The sequence below is a fragment of the Halichoerus grypus genome, chromosome 10 (genome assembly GCF_964656455.1).
Source record: "Halichoerus grypus chromosome 10, mHalGry1.hap1.1, whole genome shotgun sequence".
Taxonomy (NCBI): Eukaryota; Metazoa; Chordata; class Mammalia; order Carnivora; family Phocidae; genus Halichoerus; species Halichoerus grypus.
In genome coordinates this window covers 18,851,509-18,869,009 of record NC_135721.1, presented here as the reverse complement: position 1 = coordinate 18,869,009, position 17,501 = coordinate 18,851,509, and the positions used below count along the sequence as shown (strand labels likewise).

Genomic DNA, 17,501 nt, shown 5'->3' with positions numbered 1-17,501 from the left:
AGCATGATTTTTTTCTGTTGTATGGTCCTGTTTCTAATATGTTATGTTCCTCAGTAACCCCCCCCCCGCAAGTTCTCTAGTGTCAGAAATCAGTATAATTAACAAATATTAAGGAGCCAGCATTCCTTTGCCTTGGAGATAAGTAGACGAGTAATGCCCATGAAAGAGCTAATACTTACTAGGGAGGCAAGAAAAACACGTTACCGTATAGCAGGCTTCTATTTTTAAAGGCTTCAGAATAACCACTCCCAGCACATTTTTAATGATTGGCCACTGTTGACTGTGATGCAAGAAGACTCTGGTTTTACTCCTTGTTCCTTGATTCCTCGTCATTCCAGTAGGAGATGCAGACAGCTAAACAGATCTCTGTAGTACTCTTTACTCCAAGCCCTTACTTCGTGGCCCCTAACAAGAGACACTAGAATAATATAAAAGCAGAGACTAAGAAGGCTCTTTATTTGCCACTTAACTGCCACTGAACATTGCACAAGGGAACTGTGCAGTGACTACATAGCTAATCACTGTGTCAGAATTTTCTGCTGACACGTTGCAAGTATCTTGATATCTCTTCATCACTGCTCACAATTTTTTTAGGCCAGCAAGCCATATTAATAATACACATATTCATTTGATTCATCCTCCTCACACATTATCCTGCTATAGAAGAGGGAAGAAGTCAGAGCAGAAACACATGTCCAATCAGTCCAGAGCTGAGTCTTAGAAGTATAACTTGATTTCTTGGCCATTTACCTTGGAAGATTCCCTCCTTGTCCCGTGCTGTTGGTTATAGTCAGGTTTTCACAGTGTAGATGTGGCCTCTTTGCCCTTTGTCCAGCTTCTGAGGTATCTTCTGGCTCTGGACCAGTTTCTCATGCAGTAACTCATACATAAGAAAGTTTACCAAAATTTAATTTTATATTCTCTTAACTCTCTAGCCTTTCTTTATCCCAGTAAACATGTGGTAAATACTTGGTGGTGTTTATAATCTCTGGGAATTCAAATAGAAGCTAGATTAGGTCATCTTAGGTGTGGAAGAATATCATAGAAGGCGACCAAGGAACTAACTGGGAAAAGGAATGGCAGTTGAGATTAAGAAAGGACCGCAGAGAAGCATGGCCCTCAAAGGAGAGCCAGATGTCAGTCACAGAAGTGCTGGAGGAAGCACTCTTTGGAGTGAGAGAGGGTATGGGAGGATTTGAAAAGGGTCAAGAGGAAGCTAGTCATGGGGTAATGAACCAGGAGTATGAAGTGTAAAACAGTTCAGGAATGAGGAAGAAAGGTGGCTAAGTGAGTCTACGGTTTTGGGGATTATATAGAATTTCCAAATTCCTCCAAGAATTCTAGGAATTGAGACATGGAATTAAGCCAAGGTATCCTTCTCGGTGGGGCATAAATACCCCCAACTCCCAGGATGAATCCAGCCACAAGCTCTGCTGTCCCTGATAGTGTGAGCAGAGGCTTGGAGAAGGTGCTAAATTTAGTGGTGGCAGCTCTGCCTCCGAGTAAGACCATAAAAAATATATGCAAGAAAGAAAACTATGGTGAACATTAGTTTCAATACTGTAATAGCTAAGTCTGATCAGAGACATCTTGCCTAGCTAGAAACCAAGCTGCAGCTATATCATATGTCCTAGAAACACATATGGAAGCATGGACCTATAGGGGAAGCATGTCCTATTCTCTAACAGTGGAAAAGACTTTCAAGGGATAATGTAGAAAGTAGGTAATCTGCCCAGAAGCATTTCCTGTTTCCACAGTAATGACCGAATCCTGAAAACAGGGGTTAGCTAGGATAGTGGAAATAAGAGCTAGAATATAGTCCTTGTGAAAAATCTGGAGGGAAAGGAAGAACGTTTAGATATACCTTTTGGACTTGTTTTCTGAATAGTTCCCCTTCTTGGGACTGGGAGGTTAGCTGACAGGAGGGAATTTAAGGGTATGGGAAATTGTCAGTCCTACTCCCCAGCTCATCTGTTTGCCTCTCTTGATTAATTGGTTTCACCTTCATCCATGATCCCCACTGTTTCTCCACACCCCCTACTAATATGTCTTTGCTATATAATAAATATATGATTATATATAAATACATAAGAAATATGTAATATTTCTATAGTTTGTGAGGAACAAGATCTAATATTTTTATTTTGCATAACAAAAATTTTAGGACATTATGCAAACTCTTTTTTTTTTTTAATGTAAAGGAAAGCAAAGCAAGGAAAAGAAAACTTATGGAGAGAAAGTCTTAGAAAGGAGGAAGAAGAAAAACAAAAGCGACTCCAGGAAGAAAAAACACAAGAGAAAGTTCAAGAAGAAGAGCGGAAAGTGGAGGAGAAGCAATGTAAGGATAAGGATAAAAATAATAGATTTGATTTTTCTGAGACAGAACAATGAAAGCAGTAAGAAAAAAAGATGAGAGGGGGAAAAAATTTTTAAACATGTTAACCTTTGAGTCAGAAAAAAACCTTTTTCTAAATTAAACTTGGAGAAGTGCATAGGCTTTATTAAAACAGACTGAGGGTAGAAGTCTTAAAACAACATGTAGAAAAGAAGATCATAATCACTGAGTAGCTATGAACAGACCCTGACATGGTTTTCATAACTGAAGTAAACAGTTGTAGTTTATTCAGCCAGTGTTAACTAAACTGTTTATTTTAATGAATAACAGTAAAATTTTAAGTCTTTGCATATTAAAATTTTCTCAAATGATACACTTTGTTTATGCTACATCTCAGATTCCATTCCTAAGATACTTTACATATTACTGTATCTCTTGTGGATATACAAATATTTGAATCCTTATTAATGATACATGTGTTGAAATTTCTGTAAGCTAAAGCATTTATTCTGCAAATAAAGTTAAATATTTTTAATCTTATTAAGGCTAGTGTATCTGTGAGCTCTTCTGTTTTTCTTTTAGAACCATACTGGTAAATCTACAGCTCTTTCTTCACTGAACCCTGTTCACTGCTAATCTCATCTGTGACCTCTCTCTCTGTCTCTTCTTCCCTGTTACGTCCTGAGCGCCACAGAACAAACCTTGCTGCTTGGCCTCCTTGCACTTTGCACGGCTTAGCCTGCCACCACTCCTCTGCCTTCCCCACGTCCCCGCGCGTGGCACACCCTGCAAGTCATGGCTTTGTTTCATTGCCTCCTACTTCACTGAAGATGAACGTCCTCATTTGCTTTTATATTGATTCTGTGACTGTACAAGATATTGAAATCCTAACAAGCCTGTGTCAAATGGATTTTCATTTTACTGTTTGATGTTCAGTTTTTTTCCTTTTGATTTTGCAAGCTCTTTATGTTATAGAGTCATCACAAAAATGTGTATATATGAAAGTAGCAAATAATGACAATTATCTTCTCTTTAGGTGAGCCAGCTAGTGCTTTGGTAAATTATAAAGCATTGTATCGCTTTGAAGCCAGGAGCCATGATGAGATGAGTTTTAATTCTGGGGATATAATACAGGTAGGAAACAGTCTTTTTTGTTCATGAATAAGCTTAATACAATGTAATATGTTACTGTCTATAATAATAATGACTATAATTTTATATAGTGATTTCCCATTTAAAAAGCATATCTTGAACTTTATCTGATTTGGCCCTAACGACATACTGCAGATCTGCCATATTCTAGGTAAGGAAGCTTAGACTTACACAAAATGTAACAGTCAGCAGGACAGTGCCAGAGTGGGTTGCAAGTACATGTCTTTGATTTCCAAATCCAGTGTTCTTTACACTGTGCCATTGCTTCACATCATAAAAGGTGATGCTGATTTTGTTATGTTAATAAATTACCAGTGAAATTTGGAGAAGCTGATTATTTTCTGGCAACCAATAAAAGAGTTGAAGGAGGTAGGTTCTATAGCTCTAACTAGATGCAGTCCCTTGTTCCTGGAAAAAAAAAAGGCCTTTATTATATAGTCACAAACCACATAAAATGGATGAATAAGACAAGATGCAGGGAATAGCATTTGATACAGCCATTGTGATATAATGGAAAGAATACAGGCTTTAGGATAGGAGCATACTAACTTGGGTTTTAGTGTCTGCTTCGGTTTTCTTCTTAGTAAATTAAGATAATATTGCCTAGAATACCTAGCCAGTGCCTGCTTTCGTTTTTCCCTGCATGGTCACCAGTGTGGTGTATTTTATCAGTTACATAGCAAATATTTAGTGATACTTGGCGTAGTGTTTACCAGAAACATCTGTTCAAACACTCATGATGGTGCCCAGCTGCACATTCCTTCTGTTACCATTGCCACCACACACAGTGCCACAGTCTGGTGGCCCTCTTGATCCTCCTCCACCTGTTGGTGGTGATGAGGTTGTGTCCAAGAATGAAGAGATGCAGCCTATCTCTGGGCACATTTGGTCAAGAGCGTACTTATATTTTTGGTTACATCTTTTATTTATTCTGTCAACAAATATTTGTTGAGGGCTATGGCTAGGCTAGGGATATAGTAAACAAGACACAGTCTCTGCACTTAATGAGCTGATAGTCTGTTGAGAAAGACAGACATTCTAATGTAGTAGAGGAAGGAAGGTGGTGGAAAGCTACCAGCTTTAGAGCAGACCTCCCCCCATGGTCATCAAGCCAGTCTGGTGGCAGTGACAACAGGAACATTAACTTAGCTAGAGTTTCTTGACTGTTTGTGTTCTCCGCCGAGTCACCGATGTAAAGAATGAGTCATGTGTTACTACCAGATGCCTGATTTGGACAACTTGGTTGATGACAGTGTCATTCACTAAGAGAGGAAGATCAGAAGGAGGGAATTTGAGTAAGAGTTACAATGAGTTTAATTTTGGGTGAGTTTCAAATTTCCAGGCAGCAGGTGGATACAACTCTGGCTATCCACAGATATAGGGGGATCTCAGGTAGAGATCAGAGGAGGCCAGTTTGAGTGTCATCATTATGTTGTGATGGTAATTGACATGAGTGTAGAGGATGATTGATGATGCAATTCCCCAAGAGACATGAATACTGGAGGGATTATTAGAGGAAGGGGAACCTTAAAAGAACGAGAGGTAGGAAAAAGCCAGGAGAGTAGTTTAGTGTTAGGGAATTTTGTGAAGAGTGGTCTGGATCTCCATGTGAAATAAGATGGGACTAAAAAAAAAATAACCATTAGATTAACAGTATCACAGCTATCGTTAACCTGGAGGAAAACAATATTCGTTGAGTGGAGTGGTGGGGGAAGAAGCCAGATTTCAGTGACCTGAACAAATTGGAAGGGAGGGAGAGGAGACAGTGAATATATAAAATTCTTTGAAGGAGCTTGGCTTTTGAAAGGGAGAAGGGAGAGAAAATGATAGTGAGGAGTATGGGTTGAGGGAAGTTGTTCTATGTTTCGTGTTTTTGTTTGTTTGTTTTTTTAACTTGGCTGAAGCTTGAGCAAGTTTAATGATGGAGAAGATCTGCAGAGAGGGAAAGGGTTAATGATACTGGATTTAGTAAAGTGCACAACTGTAAATGTACAACTCAAATGTAGATTTGTACACATGTATATATCTGTTAAACTACCACTCAGATCAACATATAGAACACAGAACACTCAGGAAGGCACCTCATGCCTCCCTGGCAGACCTCTCTATTCTGACCAGTGGATGCAGATGAGGAAGATTCTCGATAGGGCTGGAGGGCTTGGGATCTAGAGCACAGGAGAGAGTAGTGGAAGGACTAGATAACCTCTTCCTTTGTGATTAGAGGGCTGAAAGAAAAGGATGGATGGGATTATTAAATACATTTTGCTGAGTTAGAAGGTGAGCTCAGATCTGAGGGCTTCCCTGTTCTTGGTAAGATAGGAGGCAAGGTCTAATCAACTTAATGGATGAGAGTAGCAGAAGAGATTTGATTGAAAGTGAAAAAGATTAGAAATTCCACTGAGTCCTGGCAACATTTTCCATGACAACCTGTTTTTCAAGCGTTCATATATGTTAGTGCTATTTTTGAAGTAATAGTTTCCATTAACCTGTGAGAACTTATGTAAAATTTTCTAGTTTAAGTCACTATGTAAATTGACAAGTAAAAATTAATTAGGGCTACAAATAACAGATATGAAATAGGTTAAAATTGACCCCTAACAAAGCAAACTTGGTCTAATTCTAAAGATTAAATGAATGGGCCTTTTCTTCTTGGAAAGGTAGAAAATATTAGGAAAAAGTATTAAAGAAAGTAGGCTTTTAAAAGTTTATAGAAAAAGGAGGAAGTTAGTGTTTGAATGCTAGTATTCATACCTGTCAGTGATCCTTGCTTTGAGACCCAACACTTAAATCAGGTGAATTGCTGAGCATGTTGCTTTCGGTTGCATAATTCCTTGGGGTCTGTTGTGTTCTTGTCTTCGTTTTTAGTGCTCTGGATTGGCTATTTTAAAGTAGTCTTAAACTAGATCTACAGGATGATATTTTAGCAGTGGTTTTTATGTTCTGTTTCAGAACACCATTTTATAGTTACTACATAGCTATGCTAGCTATGATAGAACTAATGAGTGAGTTTAGCAAGGTTACAGGATACAAGATCAATATACGAAGACAAATGTTCATAGTTTTATTTGTAATAGCCAAAAACTGGAAACAACTCAAATGTCCATTACTAGGTAAGCATATAAACAAATTGTGGTACATCTATACAATGTAATACTCCTCAGCAATAAAAGGGAGAAAAAAATGAAACTATAAATCATCTGTGTGTGTTACCAGTTGGAAAATAGTATTCAAAACTCTTAGTTCAAGAAGATTCTGTGATAGGAACAGAAAAAACTAAGCAAAAAAATTAATGATTAACTATAGGATAATAACAAGTTTGCAAGAAAGTGAGTGTAATTATCAGAATAGTGCATTATTCAGATGTGAAAATTTATTTGCATAGTCATAATAATGTAACCATTGAATATAATTTAACCAAAAATTTTGAGATAGCAGTATTGATAGAATAAAAAGATGCAGTAAAAGAAAGTTAAATGTTGATTTTCCATAACCAAAAGCCAATAGATGTCTAAAATTGAAACATTCAAGAAATAGTAATATAAGTATGTTATTTAGAAATACAGAAGATAATACAGAAGAAACAACTAAAAATGGCAAGTTACTGTGAGGAGTGGAAATAAGGGCATAGTGAGTGATGGGGTCTTCCAGGATAAGCCATGTAGAATGCTGTTTGTTTTGTAAACTATTTTCATATTTAACTTGGATGCAATTAAAAATTAAATTTTAAAAAGGCACTTTGTCAGTAATTAGAGATAGTGAGTGACCTATTGATTTGTAGAAAATGGTGTCAACTTAATTCTGAAAATGAGGCTACCATACAGTAGTCTGCGTCTCCTTCCTTTGTAAACGTGTAGCATTCTAACCATTGTTAACCCTTCTTTTTGTTTCCATAGGTTGATGAAAAAACCATAGGAGAACCTGGTTGGCTTTATGGTAGTTTTCAAGGAAATTTTGGCTGGTTTCCATGCAACTACGTAGAAAAAATGCCATCAGGTGAAAAATCTGTGTCTCCTAAGAAGGCCTTACTTCCCCCTACAGTATCTGTATCTGCTACCTCAGCTGCTTCTGAGTAAGTTTTTAGCTGACAGTGGAGTTTATGCATGTTTTGGTAAATGTATAAATACCTAATAGGTATTCGTGTCAGCCCGCTGCTTAATCATATTATAATCTGTGCTGGGCTCTCCAAGAGTACCTTTTGTTCCAAATTTCATAGTAGAATTTAACAAATAAAAATGTAGGTCAGTACTTTGTTCATGAATTTTTTTTCCACAGATTTTGTTTAAACACAAAGTAAATTATATACAAGCTGATAAATTTGTAGTACATTAGATTTTAAATGATTAACTGTACTTATATCAAAGTGTTGTATTTACAGATCACTTTCTTCAAGTCAACCAGCATCAGTGACTGATTATCAAAATGTATCTTTTACAAACCTAACTGTTAATACATCATGGCAGAAAAAATCAGCTTTTACTCGTACTGTGTCCCCTGGATCTGTATCACCGATTCATGGACAGGTGTGTATCTTTAATTTTGTGTGCTTTATCCTTTTTTTTTTTTTTTAAGATTTATTTATTTATTTTAGAGAGTGAGAGAGAGCACACGCACAAGTGGGGGAAGGAGCAGAGGGAGAGAAACTCAAGTAGACTCCGTGCTGAGCACAGAGGCTGACGCGGGGCTCAATCTCACAACCCTGAGATCATGACCTGAGCCAAAATCAAGAGTTGGGACACTCAACCGACTGAGCCATCGAGGCGCCCCTGTGTTCTTTATTCTTTGACATTGCTCCTGTTCACATAAAATTGAATAAAGAGGGCACCTGGGTGGCTTAGTCGTTAAGCATCTGCCTTCGGCTCAGGTCATGATCCCAGGATCCTAGGATCGAGTCCCGCATTGAGCTCCCTGCTCAGCGGGGAGTCTGCTTCTTCCTCTCCCACTCCCCCTGCTTGTGTTCCCTCTCTTGCTGTGTCTCTCTCTGTCAAATAAATAAATAAAATCTTAAAAAAAAAATAGAATTGAAGATTTTTGTACAAAGGCATCATTTACTCTTTTAACCAGAATTTGTAACATTTGGTTTCTGTTCTTATTGTTCACGTGTGATATAATGTAAAGAAATTATTATTACTTAGAAGTTTCTCAACAATTCATTTTCATAGCATCCAGTTGCTACCAGTTTTCTTTTTTTATTTTTTTTTTAAATTTTATTTATTTATTTGGCAGAGAGAGACACAGTGAGAGAGGGAACACAAGCATGGGGAGTGGGAGAGGGAGAAGCAGACTTACTGCTGAACAGGGAGCCCAATGTGGGGCTCGATCCCAGGACCCTGGAATCATGACCTGAGCTGAAGGCAGACACCCAACGACTGAGCCACCCAGGCACCCCAAACAGTTAAGATTTCTAAGCTCAAAATGTCATCTTGACAAATCTGGTTATATTATTCTTAATTCATAGTTATTGTAAGAAGATATTTGGGCTTGGGAGTTTTTGGTTTTTTGTTCTTAAAAAAGTTATTTGTGTGGGAACTACGTTATATATATTTAGCCCCTGATTTAGATGTAACCATTACAGGCATTGTTACATTAACATTATTGAAAAGAAATCACAGACTTCATCAGAATAGAGTCCGGAGATTTCACCTTCACTCAAAAAATGTTTATACGTGACCATAGGTTCCAGGCATTTCATTATGTGCTAGAAATTTAATGGGAAAAAAATCCCTGCCATTAAGAAGTCATAATTTAATGAGACAGACACAGAAATAAATAATTGTAGGGGCACCTGGTTGGCTCAGAGGGTTAAGCATCTGCCTTCAGCTCAGGTCATGATCTCCAAGTCCTGGGAATGAGCCCCACATAGGGCTCCCTGCTCAGCGGGGAGCTTGCTTCTCCCCCTCCCTTTGCACCCCCCCTCGTGCTCGCTTGTGCTCTCTCTCTCTCAAATGAATAAATAAATCTTTAAAATCTTTAAAAAATAAATCTTTTAAAAAGAAGAAATAATTGTAAAATATGAGAAGCATTGTCATAAAGATATTCTACAAAGACTTGTATATACAGCTGAGAGAGATCTCATTCAGTCTGTGGGAATTGGAGCAGGGTTCACAAAGGGCCAGGTATTGGAGCAGGACCTTTGAAGATAAGATTTTAGCAAACAGAGAAGGAAAGTTACTCCTGTGAAAAAATAATTTGGGGAAGATAGTGAGGCATGTTAACACAAGGAGTTTGCAGGTCGAGAATTGTTTATAGTGTGGCTAGAGTACAGGATTCATGGAGAAAGGGTCAAGAATTGAAGTTAGGGGTGGAGGTTTATTTGTGAAGTATTTAATGCAGTGCCCAGCAACTTGGCAGTGGGCAGCCCATGAAAGTTTCTAAGAGGTGTATATTTTAGAAACCTAACTCCAGCAGTGGTACAGGGGCCAGACTGGTGGAAGGAAGCAAAGGAGTCAAGGAAGGAAGGATGCTACAGGAGCTAAGTAACAAGAGAGGACGATGTGAACCAGGCCACAGTAAAGAAAATGTGTAGAAGAGGAAAGGGATTTCCCTTCTATACATTTTCAGGATCTTTAGCTCGAGTAACAGGAAATGTGGTGATGGCATTGTCTTGGGTGGGTGTTGCAAGAGGAGTGGGTTCCATGGGTTCTAAAAATGATACATCCCACACGTGCAACCTAGGTATCTGTTTTAGAGACAACCTGGTGGGAAGGCCCAGTAAACAGTCTGACTTACAAGTCTGGAGCTCAGGAGATAAAGTTACAACTAAGATATAGATTTGAGGGACACCTGGGTGGCTCAGTCGTTTAAGCATCTGCCTTTGGCTCGGGTCATGATCCCGGAGTCCCGGGATAGATAGTCCCGCGTCGGGCTCCTTGCTCGGTGGGGAGCCTGCTTCTCCCTGCCACTCCCCCTGCTTGTGCACGTGCTCTCTCTCTCTGACAAATGAAGAAATAAAATCTTTAAAAAAAAAGAAAAGATTTGAGGGACACCTGGGTGGCTCAGTCAGTTAAGTGTCTGCCTTCAGCTCAGGTCATGACCCCAGGATCCTGGGATCGAGTCCCTCATACGGCTCCTTGCTCAGCGGGGAACCTGCTTCTCCCTCTGCCTGCCGCTCCCCCTGCTTGTGCACTCCTTCTCTGACAAATAAAATCTTTTTTTAAAAAAAGATTTGAAAAGGCATAGACATAAATAAGATAATTTAGGGAAATCATGTGAAACAGGAAAGGAAAGGGCCTGGACCAAAAAGGGGATCCATCAATCACCAGAGAGTGAGCTTTCAGAACAGCAGGGGTGTTAAGTGATGTCAGCATTGTTCAAACATCAGGGAAAATAAGGGTTTGGAAGAAGCTTTTTGGGCTTTGACGTTATCGATGACCTTGTCAAGAAGAGGTTCAGTAGTGTGGTGGGTGCAGAACCTAAATTAAAATGGATTGAGTTCCTGTCTTTAAGGAATTTAGAAGTAGAAGTTAAGTAGAGAGGTGGAGAGATTGACTATTTTAGAGAGGCACTTCAAGATGTTACAAGATATTTGTAGAAAAGGGAGGGCATAGTAGAGATTTAGAGTACAGGTAAAGAGATTAGCCTTATCAATGAACACTCCTTCCTCGGAGAGGAGGCAAAGAAAGGAGAATGAGTAAGAATACAAGGAGGAAGTTCAGGGATGGAGAGCAGAAAAGTGAAGGGAGGCAGAGCACAACCGTATCTGCAGGGCTAGTGGTGTGACCTGTGACCTGCTGTGACCGCAGGGAGGGGATCACAGGGAGGGGATGTCGGGAACTGGAGGACAGGAAGGGGCTGCAGTAATTCTTTGCATTTGTTCTGTGATGTCTACTTGATGGATTTATGAGTACATTTCTTGAGTGCCCAGTGTTCCTCTTCCAATCCAGTGATACTTCATGCCAAGATGTTTCCTTGAACGGTAGGTGTTCAGTCTTCAACAGAAGGCTACGCAAATGTTCTCTGTCATATATCATTTTAAATTGGTTAGTAGATAAAGGTTATCTTAAGTCACGACCACACCAAACTGGTCTCTGTTTAAACAGTAAGTAAATTATATATTAGGAAACAGAAATCCTGGTTACCTTTTTTCTTTTTTTTTCCCCAATTTTGTGGTTTTGTATTCACAGGGACAGGTTGTAGAAAACCTAAAGGCACAGGCCCTTTGTTCTTGGACTGCAAAGAAAGACAACCACTTGAACTTCTCAAAACATGATATTATTACTGTCTTGGAGCAGCAAGAAAATTGGTGGTTTGGGGAGGTACATGGAGGAAGAGGATGGTTTCCAAAATCTTATGTCAAAATCATCCCTGGGAGTGAAGTCAAGCGGGAAGAGTAAGCATTTTGTGTTTCCATGAGATATGGATGTTGGTGTTTTCACTCATGAGTCCGCCGTAGAACCACTGGCTGTTCCGTCAAGTAAAACATTTATGCTTGAGTTTTGACCATCAGAAGGGTAATTCCAAGAATGAAAAAAGTGCACTTCAGATATTTGTACCAGTTTTAGAATATATTTTATTCTAGTTATTTCAGATTCCTAAAGTTCTCAAAGTGCTTAAAATTTGAGATCGGTTGTTTTCATTGTGCTATCAGGTCAGTTAGAGAAGTTACTTTTCATTTCCTTTGGAGCACTTTTCCCATGTTGTTTACTTTGCACTGTCAGTTTTTAAATAAATGTTTACTGAGGACCTCCCCTTTGCCAAAGTGTAGGACTTGCCGTTTCTGGGCCTCCAGAATTCCTTGAAGATCACACCTCTCTTACTGCTCATAACAGACTGGAATGTAGTTACGTATTTTCTTACCCATACCCCTTATTAGATCGTAAGCTCCAGGAGGACAGGGTCCATGTCTTTGTTTGTTTTTGAGTTTTTCCCCTGCCTCGTGTCATCTCAGTGCATGGTAGCTTCTCAGTCATGTTAGCTCAGTGAATAAGGAGTCATTGAAGCAACAGTGAGTTGAATCCATTTTCAAATGAACAGCAAGTAAAAACTAGACAAGGTCTCTGGCCTTTATTTCCCAGTCTGCAGAGGAGTGAGATCATCAAACATCTTTAAGATGTTTAAGAAATAAGGGGCTCCTGGGTGGCTCAGTTGTTGGGTGTCTGCCTTCGGCTCAGGTCATGATCCCAGAGTCCTGGGATCGAGTGCCGCATTGGGCTCCCTGCTCAGTGGGAAGCCTGCTTCTCCCTCTCCCACTCCCCCTGCTTGTGTTCCTGCTCTTGCTATCTCTCTCTCTGTCAAATAAATAAAATCTTAAAAAAAAAAAGGAAGATGTTTAAGAAATAAGTACTCTAATGTAGTGATGGGCAGCTGTCTCTTGTGTTTTATATGGAAGTTGATCTAAATAGAAAAGTGATCTGATTGAAAAGAGACAGGTCTTTGGAAATCAAGAGGCTTGAGTTCTGATTCTGCTTTTTTTTGTCAGGCTCTATGGAATAACCTACTTTGCAGTTTTCTAATTAATGAGATAAAAAGAGTGAATTAATCTTTAAAAACCCTTTCAATGCTGAGACTCTATGTATGAGTTTTTAGTTCAAATGCAGAAATTTACTTTTCAGACTGACACGGAATTTTAGACTTAGAATTGTGTAAGTGATAACAATTCAGAGCTGACACGCGCATGTTGGCACTGAGCTGGGCCCTTTATAGGAATTATCTTATTTAAACACCGTATCATTTTATGGAGTAGAAAACTTAAGTGCAAAGACAGTAAGTTTAAGTGTTTTTTTCCCCCCTAACTCTTCATTCGATTACTGATCTTTTCTAACAGATAAGGCATATAACTTGAAAGCCTACAGTAATGGAGAGATCATGCCCTAAACAAGGCAGTCTGTTCAGCTGTGGCCATGAGCTGTAGTAAGCTTCCACTCTGTTTCCCTGAGAACTGCCTTACTGTATAATTTCCTCAAGGGTCCTGGGGAGCACTGGTGCATCCTACAGATGTCTAGTTCTTCAATATGACGGTCTTCCAGATTTTTTAAGACAGTTTCCTGGGTTAAATTGGAAATTAAAGCTTTACCGGTTCCGAAATATAAAGATAAAGTTCTATTATTTTTATATATTTAAATGTAGTGTGCTCTAAACAAATATTAAAATTTATATATTGGTATGTTGTCCTTGTTTCTCCCTATACCAAGCCAAGCCCCCTATGTACTTTACTAAATAACTGTCCATTTACTAAAGCACTTGTGTCTTTTTAAAATTCCTTTAGAAAGGCAAAGTATCTCACACTTGAAAAAACTATTTATAAATCATGTTGAAATTACTTTATTAAAAAATTTAGAAGTCTATAACCAGGCCCTTCTTAGTCCCCTAACGATTTTGTGTATGAGAATTTTCTGGCCTGTGTACTGAGACAGTATTTAAGTTAATTTTGGAAAGCCCGTAAAGAAAGTACCGCAAACACCTGCTGTATCGCCTTTCTTGGTTTTTGCTTGTTGATGTCTTTGTTTCGTTATTGTTTTTTTTTAATCTGTTTGTGTATTTATTTGGCAGACCAGAAGCTTTGTATGCAGCTGTAAACAAGAAACCTACCTCTGCAACCTATACAGTTGGAGAAGGTGAGTTTTTGACAATTTGTAAATTAAATGGGAGTCAGATTAGCTATTGACTAATTATCTGACTTCCCACAGTTGTTACTTTCCCTGTTTCTGTGTCTTCAGTGTTAAGGTGGGTTTAGGAGAACCTGCCCTTTATCTATTTCATATGAATATTGAGAATATAGAAAAAAATATGGCACTTTTAGAAAATCAGTACTATAAAAATTCATCATGGACTCAATAAATAAGATCATAAATAAAAAATGTTGCAATCAGAAAACATGAAGGTTTTTGTTTTCCTGGTTTAGGAGGTAAGGCAATTTTAGTACATTTAGTTATTTACAAATTGCATTTTAATTACAGTGTATCATATAAATCATTAAGTAGGATTTGAAATCAAGGTACACTTTATCATAATTATTACAAAGAAATTTTTTTCTATAGCCCTTTGGGTTGACTAATAACTTATTTTTTATTTTAATGTACTAAAAAATGAAAGATTGTCTGCCCTAAGTTTCAGACATTTTTATTTAACACTTACATAGCTTTATAAATGAATTGTATACATCCATTGTAAAATTAGTTGAATAGTAGAAGTACATTTTATGTTTATTATTGCTCGAGAAAATCAATTTAATGGTAAAGTAAACCATTTATTCAGTATCTATTATGTTAAAGACTCTATGCTAAAGCCTGAAAAATACAAAGATGAATAAAACACAGTTTCCCAAGTCCTCACAGTAGACCAGGGAGTATAGGCATACCATTGTAAGAAATTCTATAATGAGTACATAGAACTTAATTTTCAGTAGGACCTATGAATCCACAGACATGGCAGTGTTGAATCATCTTAAGCAAGGAATAGAGTTTCGCATAGCGACAAAGGAAGAGAAAACTCTTGTTGACAGAGGGAAAGTCAAGAGCCAGGGCATGGCTGTGAGAGGTTAGAGATCTCAGATCACCAGCAAGGCTGGAACTGTCCGTTCACTATGGAATGAGTGCTGTGAAGTGAGTCTGGGAAGGGCGCAAGGAGTGTTTGGGGAGGACCTCGCTTATTGCAGCATACCTAACCCTTGCAGGCATTTTTGGTTTTGTTAAATCACCCTAAATTGAGTAATACTGGGAACACGAACAGTAAATAGGTTGTAGATGGTGTTCCTAGTCTTTTCTAGTTTATAATGTACAGATGAAATTCCATGTTGACAAATAAAAATAACTAGAAAAGAAAGACTTCTGCAACCAGGTCATTGACTGTTTTTTCTAAGTAGCAGTAATGACAGGGACGGAAACCAAAGCCAATATATTTTCCCAAAAAAGTCAGTATGTATTGAGCATCTGCTCTGTGCCAAGCACTGCACTAGGAGCTGGGTCACTGTGGTAGAACTTGGCCACTGGTACTGATGTCAGCTGAATATTGGGCTTTTCCGTAACTATATATATAAAAGAATTAAAGAAAAAAGAACTTAGCATATTAAAATATATTTTGTGTAAGGAAGTTGAAAAAATGTTTTCAGATCTTGACTCTATAGAGGTACTTACACCTATTTGTGATTTTGGATTCTCTGTGATAAGACGGTGGTGATGATGATGATACAATGGGAAAAAGAAGAAACCCTATGATAAAGCTTTATGTTAAATCAAATAATCTTTCTCTAGAAATTATTAAATAATTGCCTCATTCTTTTTTCTATTTTAAGATCTTTTTACATTAGGTTTCCTTAAGTTACAAGGTCTTTTACAGTTAATTTACACAAGGTTTGGAGATTAACAGAATTTTTTCTTTCAACCAAAATTAGTTTCTTTTTGCTTTGTTTCCTACAGAGTATATTGCACTTTATTCATATTCAAGTGTGGAACCTGGAGATCTGACTTTCACTGAAGGTGAAGAAATATTGGTGACCCAGAAAGATGGAGAGTGGTGGACAGGAAGCATTGGAGATAGAACTGGAATTTTTCCATCAAATTATGTCAAACCAAAAGATCAAGAGGTAGAGTTATTTTGGTATAGAAACAAAATGATTCCATTCTTGCATATCGAGATTCATAGTTAAAGATTTTATTTCTTTATTTGGCAGAGAGAGAGAGAGAGCACAAGTAGGCAGAGCAGCAGGCAGAGGGAGAGGGAGAAGCAGGCTCTCTGCTGAGCAGGAAGCCCAACGCAGGGCTCGATCCCAGGATCTGAGCAGAAGGCAGACGCTCAACCGACTGAGCCACCCAGGCGCCCCATCAAGATTCATAGTTAAAACAGAGACTCATGTATATACAGTTTTGTTCAGGCTTTGGTTATAACGAAACCACTGAAGGTGGCACCAATAAAATAGAGTTTATTATAGGGATCCTGTTAGATAAGAGGGACAGGATTTCATGAAATTTCTAAGACTAGGAGCCATAGGTAGGTCTGGGCCTCATGGTAACTGAAGCTAGGAAATAGTCCCAGATCCAAGGGATCACCTTGAAGGAGTCTATAAAACTTTATGGCTCTGACATTAATGTGACTTACCCTACACTCTGAGTTTCTGCTGCTTTTCATCCTACCACTAGTGTACAGTGCAGCGGTTCTCAAACTTTTTGGTTTCAGGAACTTTTTACATTCTTAAAAATTATTGGGGATTCTAGGGGCACCTGGGTGGCTCAGTCAGTTGAGCAACCAGCTCTTGATTTCATCTCAAGTCATGATCTCAGCAGGGTCTTGAGATCGAGCCCTGCATCATCGGGCTCAGCTCAGCAGGGAGTCTGCTTGAGATTCTTTCCCCTCTGCTCCCCCGCCACTCACACTCTCTCTCTCTCTCTAAAATAAATAAATCTTTAAAAAAAATTATTGGGAACTCTAAAGAGTTTTTAAAAATATATGGATTGGGGATGCCTGGGTGGCTCAGTTGGTTAAGCATCTGCCTTCAGCTGAGGTCATGATCCCAGGGTCCCGGGATCGAGCCAGTGTTGGGCTTCCTGCTCAGCGGAGAGCCTGCTTCTCCCTCTACTGTTACCCCTGCTTGTGCTCTCTCGCTCTCTCTGTCAAATAAATAAATAAATAATCTTTAAAAAAAAAAAGTTTTATTTGTTAATATCACCACAGATCTCATAGGAAAATCTTCAGATACTTTGAAACTGTCAAGTTTATGGTGGTAGATACAAGTTTTCCAAAATTTCAATTTTCTCTTGAAATCTTGAATTTGATCATTGGCAACAAGTCCTGTCAGCTATATTCCTTGATGTGACAGGCATACTTTATCTTTGAGAAAATGTCTGCCAAATCCTGAGTCTGAAGAGTTTGTCTTTCAGTTGTTCTTTCAAGTAAAAATGTTCCCTGAAGAACCCAGTTTAGCTCACAGTTTAATCACACAAGTGCTTCTCTTTGAGATAGCCATCTTGCTATTTCGGTATGCAGCAGAAACGCTGTAGGCTTGCTTCCATTTAATCACACAGAACTTTTTAAAAGATCATATTTCATTAAGATTTCATAACATTTTTACTGCTTGATCAAGGAC

The 17,501-nt window shown here is 38.5% G+C and overlaps 1 protein-coding gene across 10 annotated transcripts in view; it reads left to right on the top strand.

Annotated features, from left to right (window-relative positions):
• ITSN2 (intersectin 2) overlaps nucleotides 1-17,501 on the top strand; it is a 135,890-nt gene that overhangs the window by 70,887 nt on the left and 47,502 nt on the right. For all 10 annotated transcript variants that reach the window (XM_078056031.1, XM_036099234.2, XM_036099230.2 and 7 more), the window contains 7 exons: nucleotides 2,202-2,338; nucleotides 3,372-3,469; nucleotides 7,381-7,556; nucleotides 7,863-8,007; nucleotides 11,608-11,813; nucleotides 13,973-14,037; nucleotides 15,838-16,004. In XM_078056031.1, coding sequence (XP_077912157.1) covers nucleotides 2,202-2,338; nucleotides 3,372-3,469; nucleotides 7,381-7,556; nucleotides 7,863-8,007; nucleotides 11,608-11,813; nucleotides 13,973-14,037; nucleotides 15,838-16,004 — 994 coding nt within the window. The remainder of the gene's footprint in view (nucleotides 1-2,201; nucleotides 2,339-3,371; nucleotides 3,470-7,380; nucleotides 7,557-7,862; nucleotides 8,008-11,607; nucleotides 11,814-13,972; nucleotides 14,038-15,837; nucleotides 16,005-17,501) is intronic.